At 48.0% G+C, this 10,979-nt stretch overlaps 1 protein-coding gene across 8 annotated transcripts in view; it reads left to right on the top strand.

Moving 5' to 3' along the window:
- Positions 1 to 10,526, top strand: part of MTUS2 (microtubule associated scaffold protein 2) — a 327,334-nt gene extending 316,808 nt beyond the window's left edge. For 7 of the 8 annotated variants that reach the window (XM_075742076.1, XM_075742073.1, XM_075742077.1 and 4 more), the window contains 2 exons: positions 1,098 to 1,195; positions 5,580 to 10,526. In XM_075742076.1, coding sequence (XP_075598191.1) covers positions 1,098 to 1,195; positions 5,580 to 5,796 — 315 coding nt within the window. In that variant the 3' untranslated portion in view covers positions 5,797 to 10,526. The remainder of the gene's footprint in view (positions 1 to 1,097; positions 1,196 to 5,579) is intronic. The other variant, XM_075742078.1, reaches the window with a different exon arrangement.
- The last annotated feature ends 453 nt before the right edge of the window (positions 10,527 to 10,979 follow it).

The raw sequence follows: 10,979 nt of genomic DNA, 5'->3' as shown, positions 1-10,979 counted from the left end.
TGGTTACATGCATAGACTGGAAACCACTGCAAAAACTGATGTCTCCGCCATAAAGTGTGAGTTATTGCTAACTCCAGTGCACAATATTTTGGTTCTTTATAAAAGGTTGGGAAATTCAATAACTGAGCTCACATAGAGATAAGGTCACCCTGTGATATATTGTTTTCTTCCAAAAGTGTTGAATTCAACAAAATTCAAACTGCTGGAAAACCAAGAACTAAGGTGATAAAATATGTCAAATTCAAAACTTGGGGGAAAAAAAGGGGCATCTGAGGCTATGGTACATGCCTATAAACATCTTACTGATGTTGTAATACACTGCTATTGACATCCTCAAACTCTGTCCTTGAACTGTCCGGAGTAAAAACTACCTACACTTGGGATAGGATTCATTTCACGTAATTGTAGCTTAAAGTTAAATGTCTAGTTTAAGTCTGTCATTTAAGCTGACACTGTCAGCAGTGAAGTGTCTCCAAAGGGCAGCCCACCTCGTGTGAATGCGGCAGCAGTCTAAGGCTGCTGCTGGGCATAATCTGTGCTGATGGGTAACTCTTCCCTCCCCATAACTGGGAATCATAATCCGAGAGGCTGGATGCCAGACATTTGTGTCCAATGAGGTTAGTTAAGCTGGATGACGCACATCGTACCACCTCACACTCCTCCTTCATCGCTAGCCTGACCACTCACACCGCAGTGCCTTTTCCATGCTGGGCATCCCCATGCTCCCCAAGCGCCACCAGCTCCCTGTCCAAGAACAACAGCTGGTAACGCTGCGTCCCGAGGGAGGGAAGTTGTGGGGGCACCACCGAGGAAGATGGGTTTTTTTGCACTGGACGAGACTACAGCCCTCCTCCTCAGTTAGAAGTAAGGGCTAGTTCAGCTCTGTCTCTGCTCAATGCTCTGCTGATGACCCCACTTACTTCACCAGTATGATGTGGTGTGAGTCAGACCTCTAAGTCCCAGCTGCAGTCAAGAGGAGCACCTCCATCTATCCTCAAATTTTAGAACTTGCTCTAGGGACAAATAAAGATAAAGAACAAATCCTCTTGGATCACGTTGGGCTTTCTTCAGACTTAACAAATCTTCTTTCATTGCAGGCTGAAAAAAATTTAAAACTGGAAGAAAAAATCACCATGCTGCAACAGCAGAATGAAGAACTCAGAGCCAGGATTGAGCAAAATACTGTCATAACAAGGTTTGTGCTGATATTTGCAATCTGTCTAAGCTTGAAAGGACACTGCAGATCTTAACTGCCCCGGGGCTGACACTTATTTCAGAAGGGGAAAAACTTGTTTCCTCCTGAAAGTGTATTGGTGTCCTGATCTGCTTGTTTTGTTGAAAAGTCCTTTTTATATCGGGGTTTGCTTACATAAGGAAGGCTGCATATCTGTCTGTGTGTTTCCATGATTTTGACATGCTGCTGAGACCAAAGTTGCCAGTGGCTTCTGATCTCAGTGTCAGTGCCTGGAGACCTGTTAGTCAGTGGGTAGCAAGGATGGGAAATGGGGCAATTTCAGGAGAGATATCCTAACGATGCCACTGTCACTCAGGCGGGGTTATCCTTTGGAGAATTTTTTTCACCTGCACTGTCTGTTTCCACCTTTGTCACAACCTGACAAGGGTGACAAGGCTCCTTGTGTTAGGTGGAATAGAAATAGAGAAGGGTAGGACAGTCCCTGTCCCAGAGAGTTTATAGTCTGCTGTAAGGCAAGAGACCGCAGCTGGAGCCAGGCAGAAGGGGTACCGGAGGGATATGCTGGAGTTGAACTTGTCCCAACACACCAGCTGCCTAGCTGTCCTTGTTGCCAGAAATGATGCCATTGGCCTAAAACGCAATTTAATTTTTAGCTGACTTTTTAAAGCTTCAGCGTCTCACCTCTGATTTAGTTCGAGTATTTGTCTTTCTAGTGTCTCCTTTATTAATGATTCATCCTTTAAAAATAGTCTCCTGCATGTAGATATTTTAAAAAGGCAGCATTGCTTGTACTAACACTCAGATTGGGGTGAGGATAATGTTTCCTCTCACCTGATTAATACCCATAACACACATGTCACTGCCTGAGCTGGGTGTCTACAGCCTTGGGGAGGAAAAATGGGAATTTTTAAGGTCTGGTTCACCAGACCAGTTTGAAACACCTGTTCGGGGCTGGATGAGTTGTGTTCTGGAAGTGGCAGTCTCTCTCCATGCCTGTGACAGCTGCCAGGGTGCCTGGGTCAGTGCTGGCATCTCTGCATCGCAGTTACTTGCCTCTGGCTGGGCAAATAGCACCCTCCGCTCCCTGACGGTGTCCGGCTGCAGTGCTTTGCTTCTTGTCTGTAACTATGTAGGTACTGGTTTCAAAGAACATGTTTTGGGAGAAATTCTGAATTTGAGGTCAGCCTGGAAAGTCAACTTAGAGGACAGTAATTTTCAACAGTAACAGTGTGGGGACAGCTACAGGGACAGTGTCAGCCAGGGCTTTAAAGTCAGGAGTTATTAAAACATGCATTTTCCTGACAGCAGTAGCCACCCTGACTGCGCTTTTATGTTGTACTGGCACTGCCTGGGAAGTGCAGCATGAACAAGCTCAGGGAGCTGCCCTTGCTGGGGAACAGCGTGGATTAGAGCTATTTCTGCCGATTTGCAGTTTGGGTGCCCACGTGTCTGTGGCCGCCCAGCAGCAGCAAGAGGAGGGAGCGGGGCAGGAGGGATGGGAGCCAGAGCAAAGCCAGCCTTTACAGCACGGCCAGGAGGGAGGTTGCGGAGGCATTGGGGGGCTGAGGGGTGCATCACAGAGATATTCCCAATCATAGTCAAGGGCAAGTGCAAAGGAAGGGAGAAAAGCCTTGCAGGTAGGTTATGCACCAGCTTTGGACACAGGAGCTTCACAGAGTCTCTGCTGGGACTTCCCCAAGCACTTGGATAAATCATCTGATTTCTCAACATCTCAGATTCTCTCTTCAAATCAACCAGCATTATTTTGATCCTTTGGACTAGGGATATTTGAGGAATGGTAGTTTCTGGCACCCTAGAGATGAAGATGACCAGGAGGGTGTCTGGTCTCTGTTGGCATAGCCCAGGCACCTATGGGGCAGGCTTTAACGTGAGTTGAGGGCACGATTCAAGCACCTTCCCCTGCATGCTTATCATGTCGGCGTGCCCCTGCAGACCTCTGTGGTTTTATGGCTGCGATTTGTTATAGCTGCTTAAATTGTCAGGAGGCTGGCAGAGGAACACATCTGATAGTAAGTCTGCAGTGCCGGGGATAAAGGTTTCCCTAGATTAGGTCTAAAATTGGAACATGTATCTCAAGATGCAAACTTACATAGTGAGAACACGTTTGCTTTTACATTGCTTCTCTTCCTTCTTCTGCCTGAACGATGAAGAGGGGCTGAACAGGCACCTGTATCTTTCATAAGCAGCGATGCTGCATCTGTCCGTCTCCCTCCCCACGGTGCAGCAGAGGCAGATACAGGTTGGCTCAGCTGAAGGCAGAGGCTTTGCCGTGCTGGCTGTGCAAGCTGCCTCTGTCTCCAGGTGGCATGAAGCTGGTTCTGCCTGTATCCAGTCACGCTAGGTAACACAGTGTAAATTCCCAACACAATGTGCACGAGGCTTAAATAAGCAGCGCAACAAGCAGCAGCTCCTTCCTCCATCTGCGTGCCAAAGCAGGTCTCTCTGGAGAACATGTCCACATGCTGCACAGGCACTTCACTGCAAGGCTTTTTTCTGCTCAGATGTCTCCCTGCTTACCTGGAGGTCATGCACATAACTTGCAGCCTGCCTCTGCCAGCAAATTGCAGTGTGCATTAGTGCCTCAAAATCTGTTATGTGAGAGACTCCACAGGACACTGATACCGTGCATCCTACCATACATCCAGCAAGCAGCATTAAGCCTCCAATGTAAAGGAGGCTGATACGTGCTGATGGGCTGTGGTCCGTGCTCGCCTCCTGTCCAAGCAGTGCCTTTAGCAGAGGGGGGAGCTGAAGCCTTCATCGTGCTCTGAGGTGTGTGCTGGTGTGACGAGCTTATTCCCAATACCCAGATGAGCTTTACCAGCCAGTCACACAGAGCTGCACAAAGGCAGGGAAGGCATGTGCTTTTTCTTTTCTCAGCAAATGCTGGCTGGAAAAGGATGTAGTGGGACTCTGTGTATAACTTTTATGGCCCGTCTTGTTAGACACTGCAAAAGAAAAAGTAATTCCACATGTAGCAAGAGGTTTCCTATGGAGTTATTTCTTCAGTGTGAGCTCCCATGTTGCCTGTTAGACCATGAGCTCATGCCACAGCTGGTTCCCCAATGGGACCGTGAATAGGATTTTCCTCCTCTACCAGGCAAGCAGCTTTCTGAAAATTTCTGCCAACTCGTGTCTTTTAATCCTTCGACTCTGCTAGCCATTGCTTCATGGTTCAAAACTTTCAGGGAGTAGGAGAACAACAGACATATTCTTAATCACCTGAGCTCCATTTGTGTAGGAACTGAGGCTAAAAAAGCAGAACTTCTTTAAAAATGTTTTTTAAACACCCTGGCAGAGACTTTTGACAACACAAAGAGAGTGGACCAGCAGTCCATGACATCTGCTGTGTGCTTCAGGCTATACCCAGAAAAGGAGTTGTGCAGAATTTCATGTGTGCATTCAAAATCCACACCCAGCTGCTGCTGAACCCTTGAAATACTGGGAGGAGGTTAGGTTCCTCCCTGTTTATTTCTATAAAGTCCTAAGTTGCCTGTAAATCAGGTTACATACATGCCCAGAGCTGCCCTAGGCTGATCACATCAGGACCTGGCTCCTGCCCAAGTGTAATGGGGCTGCAGAAGCCACGTGTTCCTGCATGCATCCTCTGGGACAGTGCTGTTGCCAGCACATGCCCAAAATACATCTTGATCAGTGCTTTCTACTGCTTATTGGTTATCTGCAGGGATGTCATTTCTGGGGCAGGCCATGTTGGGTTGATCTCTGAAGCCCCTTGTCTTCTTGGTGCAGGAACAGAAGCCCTGGCCAAGTGGTCACGTGTGCAGGGAGCACAACTGCCCGCTGACCCAGGGCTCTGGGCTCCATCTGGGGGTGGGCTTGGCTCCACGAAGTTTACGGGCACATTCCCAGCTAGAAACTGCTAGTTATTCTGTTGTCTGTATGGGAAAATGGCTGTTTCTAAGGTGTCTGGAGTACGTGGTCAATGCACAAAGCCCATGGCACCTTTGCATGCCAGGCATGATGTTGACAGTTGCACGAGGCCGTGAAAGAAGTCTGGGCCCTTCCCACCTAAGCTTTGGCAGCTGAGCTGCCTCAAACAGATGTAGAGCAAAGACACAGGCACACCCAGAGGCAGAGTCAGACATTGGGGGGCAGCGGTGACTTGTGGAGATGCATTTCTCACCCAGCAATGAAGAGACCTGGGGACAGCTGTGCCCCAGCTTGGGCAGCTCAGTTGCAGCCCTAGGGGCAGGTGGATGGGATGGGATGGGATGGGATGGGATGGGATTGGGGGAGGTGCTCGCACTCCTGCCTCACCCTGCCTCTTGTGCAGCGCTAGCTGTGTTAATGCCACCGCCTTCACACTGGTGCACCTTACCTGTTGTCCTGCTTCCCTCTCCAGGCAATTGTCAGAGGAGAACGCTAATCTTCAAGAATACGTTGAGAAAGAAGTGGAGGAGAAGAAGAAGCTGAGCAGGACTAACGAAGAGCTCCTCTGGAAGCTGCAGGAGGGAGATGCTGTGAGCCCCGTGAAACTCCCACCCACATCATCCACTTCTTTTTATCGCTGCTCATCAGGAAACTCCTCTCCAGCAAAAGTCAGAACCTTGCGGCGATGATTTGGCACCTGCGCGCTGGAGGTCCCCTGCCTTTCACGCATTTCCAATCTGCTAAATGTTACCATCCAAGGAAGTATTACCATCAGCAGGCATCCAGGGTTCGTGGCTGCAAGCATGCTCGGTAGCTGCATAGCTTTACACTAGGCAGGGTACTCATATAGTCCCCATATAGGAGCTCTCGGTTCTGACATGTTGATTAGGGTAGCAAAAAAGAGAGCAAAAAGCTAGGACAGCAGAAAGTTAGGATAGCAAGACGTTTAGTTTGATGTGTTAACATTTTAACTATGGTTAGAGCCCAAAGTTGGAAAATACTATATTAACGGTTCATCAGAATGAACCTTTGCTGCAGTATTTCAGGTTAGTTACAAATACAGTTCAAGTTGTGAATATTTCTGTATATGTGTCTGTGTTTATATACATGTATGTATTGTACCTTTATACCTATATATAGACGCACACACATATATATGTAGTCGAAGATGTTCTGAATTGCATTTTTTATATTATTGGATACTAAGTGCTGATATATTTTCATTACGGTCAGCAGTTTTCTAACTCGTGCCTAAGACTTGTATCTAAACGAAATGCATTTCTGTTTAGCCTCCCAGGAATATTTATACCCAACCTAGAAGAAAGTTACACAGAAGTAGAAGCGCCTTCCAAATGACCACCAAGTGGTACTCTATGTAACATGAACACCAGCGACTTTTAAATTCTGAGACAGTACTGCCTTCGAAACCATCACCTTTGCATTGAACACCGGATAAGATATGCATACCATTCACTGCTTTTTAACTCTTAGCATTGATATTATAAGTGGAGATAGGCTAGAGATGAGAAACCTGAGGGTTTTAGCAAATTTGATAGAGATTACTTGTTAACGTGTTTCAATTTTAGTGTCTTTAAATCCTGGTTAGATCCTATCTTGTTTTACCTTGTCCTGGTTTGGACACAATCAAAATCTCTGGTTGTAAGTTCCTGTCCATTTTGATTTATTTCATTTCCCATAAGCAAGAAGGAGAAAATAAGTAAGTTGTTCATCCTTGACCTTTCCTGGCCAAGATGTTTCCAGTATTCGGGTGAGATACAGGGCCCTGCTAGGGCTCTACCCTCCTCCCATGGGAAACACCAGAGCACAGCAAACTACATGGGTGCAAATCAGGTCAGAATTTCTTTTCTTCCACATATGTATATTATTTCACATGGCTAAAGCTTACCCAAAGTTACAGAGCACTTTTGAGCGTCATGGAAAAGAGTGGCTAAACTACCTTTATCTTCCCTGCCTAGAAGCAAAAACATTCGCCCCGGCTTGGGGTGACCCCCCACCCAAGGGGTGGTGAGGCCGAGGAGCGCCTGGGGTGGGACAGGCTGCAGGGCCCTCGTGGGCACTGCTAGCAAGAAAAAAATATCCCTGAGCATAATTAAAAAAAAAAAAAAAAAAAATCTGTGGGATGCTTTTCTATCCAGCTTGGGGCAAAGAGCCTGCGTGCGTTCCTGCTCTGAGCACCGGGGTCAAAGTAAGCGGGAGATGGTACATGCAGCAAATCCCTGGGATGCGGGAGCGCTGCGGGGAGGGCTGCTCTCCTGCCCGGGTGTGCGGTGGCACTGGCACGCCCTGCGTGAGCAGAGGTGGGATTGCACACCCCTGTCATACTGCTCGGATGGGAACTGTGCTTCAGCTTTCCTGGGAAGTACTCAGGATTCGTAGACTGCAGCTTAGATACAGTTTCAATCACCGTCAAAGTATCTGTGGCCTGTTCCACAGCGTTAAAAAAAAAAAGGTGATTTTTTTTTCTCCTTTTTAGAGAAATTTATTTTTGTAGCAGCTTTTGCATGATACCGTGATACTGAGTAAATTGAGCATCTTGTTAGAATAGATTATGCCACACCAACTACACTGTTGAAATGCATTACTAGATTTTAGTGTGTCCAGCAAGTACAACCTGAAAGTAGGATAGATACCTAACACATACATGCACACAAAGGCCCCCTTTGCCAAGTTCAATTTTAATCACTTTCATACTTGCTAAAGGCACAGATAGCTGCAATACCTACTGCATTGTCACGTTTCAGTCTGCCCATACAATTCTGATACAATGAGATCATAGGATCACAGCATGGTTTGGGTTGGAACGGACCATCAAAAATCATCTAGTCCAAGCCCCCTGTCACAGGCAGGGACATCTTTCAATAGACCAGGTTGCCTAAAGCCCCATCCAACCTGGCCTTGAACACTTCCAGGGAGGGGGCATCCACAACTTCTCTGGGCAACCTGTTCCAGTGCCTCACCACCCTCATCATAAAGAATCTTTATGTCCAATCTAAACCTACCCTCTTTAAGTTCAAAACTGTTACCCCTCATCCTGTCCCTGGTAAAGTCTGTCCTCATCTTTCTTATAAGCCTCCTTTAAGTATTGAAAGGCCACAATAAGATCTCTCTGGAGCCTTCTCTTCTCCAGGCTGAACAACCCCAACTCTCTCAGCCTGTCCTCATAGCAGAGGTGCTCCAGCCCTCTCATCATCTTTGTGGCATCCTCTGGACTTGCTCCAACAGCTCAATGTCTCTCCTGTACTGGGGCCCCCAGAGCTGGATGCAGTACTCCAGGTGGGGTCTCACGGGAGCAGAGTAGAGGGGCAGGATCACCTCCCTCAACCTGCTGGTCACACCTCTTTTGATGCAGCCCAGTTGGCTTTCTGGGCTGGAAGCGCACATTGCCAGCTTATGTTGAGCTTCTCATCAATCAACACCCCGAAGTCCTTCTCCTCAGGGCTGTTTTCAATCCATTCATCCTCCAGCCTGTATTGATACCAGGGAGTTGCCCTGATGCGTGTGCAGGACCTTGCACTTGGCCTTGATACACGTATTGCAGTTCGCATGGGCCCACTCCTCCAGCCTGTCAAGGTCCCTCTGGATGGCATCCCTTCCCTCCCGCATTTCAACTGCACCACTCAGCTTTGTGCCATCTGCAAACTTGCTGAAGGTGCACTCAATCCCACTGTCTCATGTCATTAATAAAGATATTGAACAGACTGGTCCCAATACAGACCCCTGAGGGACACCAATACTTGTTACTGATCTCCATTTGGACATCGAGCCCTTGACTGCAACTCTTCAGATGCAGCCATCCAGCGAATTCCTTATCCATCTAACAGTCCATCCATCAAACCCATCTCTCTCCAGTTTGGCGACAAGGATGTCGTGTGGCACTGCATCAAAGGCCTTACAGAAGTCCAGGTAGATGACATCAGTTGCTCATCCCTTATCCACCAACACAGTCACTCCACCAGATTAGTCAGAGTTGTCAGTAGTTTCCAGGGTTCTCCTTTCTACCCTTTTTAAAAATGGGTGAGATGATACAATCAATCAGAGTTGTTACCATGATGCTAATCTAAACTTTTCCATGCTAAACACACTAGAGCATATTATTGGCATGGGATGGGCTGGCTGAGCCTGTCCTTTTTTAATTTATTTATTCTTTCCCTCTATTTCTGGTGCTTTCCTTATCATTTTGTTGGTTTATATTCATATGCAAGAGATGCTTCCAGCAGTGAATTGGGAGTGGGGCTTTTACAGTGGGAAAACTGGGACCGATCCCAGCTCCACCATCATTTGGTATCATTGCCAATCCCTTTGCCATCTAATTTTTGCCTCCCAATCCTGCCTCACTGGATTCTTCCTTGGCATGGCCTCTGGGGCTTGCTTGATCGCTAGCAAACCTGCAGGAGGTTTTGCCTGACCAGAAGGGACCCAGCAACCCGTCCCGGCGAGGGTGTGAAGGGTGGTTCCTTCTGGTGCAAGCCCAGAAACACAGATTTTTTTCCCCCAAAAAAGGTCCTTCCTTTTTCCTGTTCTTCCTCTGTCCTGTCCCTCCTTGCCTCTGTGTGCCAGAGTAGGTGTGAGAGGAGATGGAGACGCCTCAGCACGTGGCTAAGCTGGTGACCCCAGCTCTCACCAGGGAGCTTGGCATTCCCAGTGGTGTGGGGGCCACATCACTAGTCCTTGCTCCCTGGTCACCCCTTCTCGAAGATGAGCAAGGGGAAGCTTTTGCTTTTGGGGAGCTGGAGACTTCTCAACCACCACGGCCGCTGCAGGGGTTTTCCTGTTTTGCAGGGTAGGGTGGCCTTTGGCAGGAGAGGGAATGCAGCCAGCACTGAGTTGGGTTTTATTGCCCTTATATCTTTAAGAAGGAGATGTTCAATTTGGTTAATCTTTATTCAATGCAGAAGGTTGCAGCAGCAATAAAACCAGCCTGCAGTTGCTCTGAAGGAGCTCCAGAGACCGGCACTGGGAGTGGGCAACAGCCGTGGGATGGCAGGAGAGCCGGCAGCAAGCAAGGGGCACGGAGAGTTGGAAAAGTTGCAGGAAAGCTCTGGTTTTCTGCAGGAAAGCACTGTCAGACCCCGTTAGGACGGCATCTCCTGCACAGAGGGGTTATCTTGGCAGTGGAAAAGACTTGTGATGGTGGCGGGTGGGGGGAAGGAAAGGAAAAACTATCAAGTGCAAAATCAGGTATTTTACATCTCTGCACTGATGGTGGTTGTGTCCCATGGACACGCTGAGGAGCCTCTGTACAGTTTCCCATGCAGCAGGAGTTCTGTGGTCTCGTTTACTATGTGGCTAATGATTACAGAAGAGTTTGTATTATTTCAGTTATGATGTACAGATAAGTGTAATATATTCCTGATAATAAATCCATGCGCCCGCGCACATACGGGCCGACGCATACGAACCAGCGTGTCCTGCAGTGTTTTCTGTATGTCTGTGCACACAGAAACTGGAATAAATGGAAAAGAAAGCAAAACCCCATTAAAGGGTTCCCCTGGTACAGTAAAGACCAAAGCTAAACAGCCACTTAGGCTCCTGGCAGTGGGGCTGGTCAGTTGGGTTGCCCGACTACGGTTCACATGCTACAAATTAGATCAAAAATCCCATGGATTCATTTTCTAAGGGTGCTCCTCGTATGGCCAGGGCTCCCAGGAGACCTGGGGTCGTGGTCTGCAATGTTCTTATTAAGGTGTCATGCTTCAGCACATGGTAAGGGGAACATTTCTGCCAGTGGTTCAGGCACAGCCGCAAACAAGCACGCTCTGTAACCTGCCGGTCACCCACATTTCAACACCCCCTCCCCTCGCCCTGCCCTCCCGCTGAGGGCACCCAGCTCCTCAGGCTTTGCCACAAGGAT

This window comes from Balearica regulorum, chromosome 1, assembly GCF_011004875.1.
Source record: "Balearica regulorum gibbericeps isolate bBalReg1 chromosome 1, bBalReg1.pri, whole genome shotgun sequence".
NCBI classification, from domain to species: Eukaryota; Metazoa; Chordata; class Aves; order Gruiformes; family Gruidae; genus Balearica; species Balearica regulorum.
This window is presented reverse-complemented; position numbering and strand designations above follow the sequence as displayed.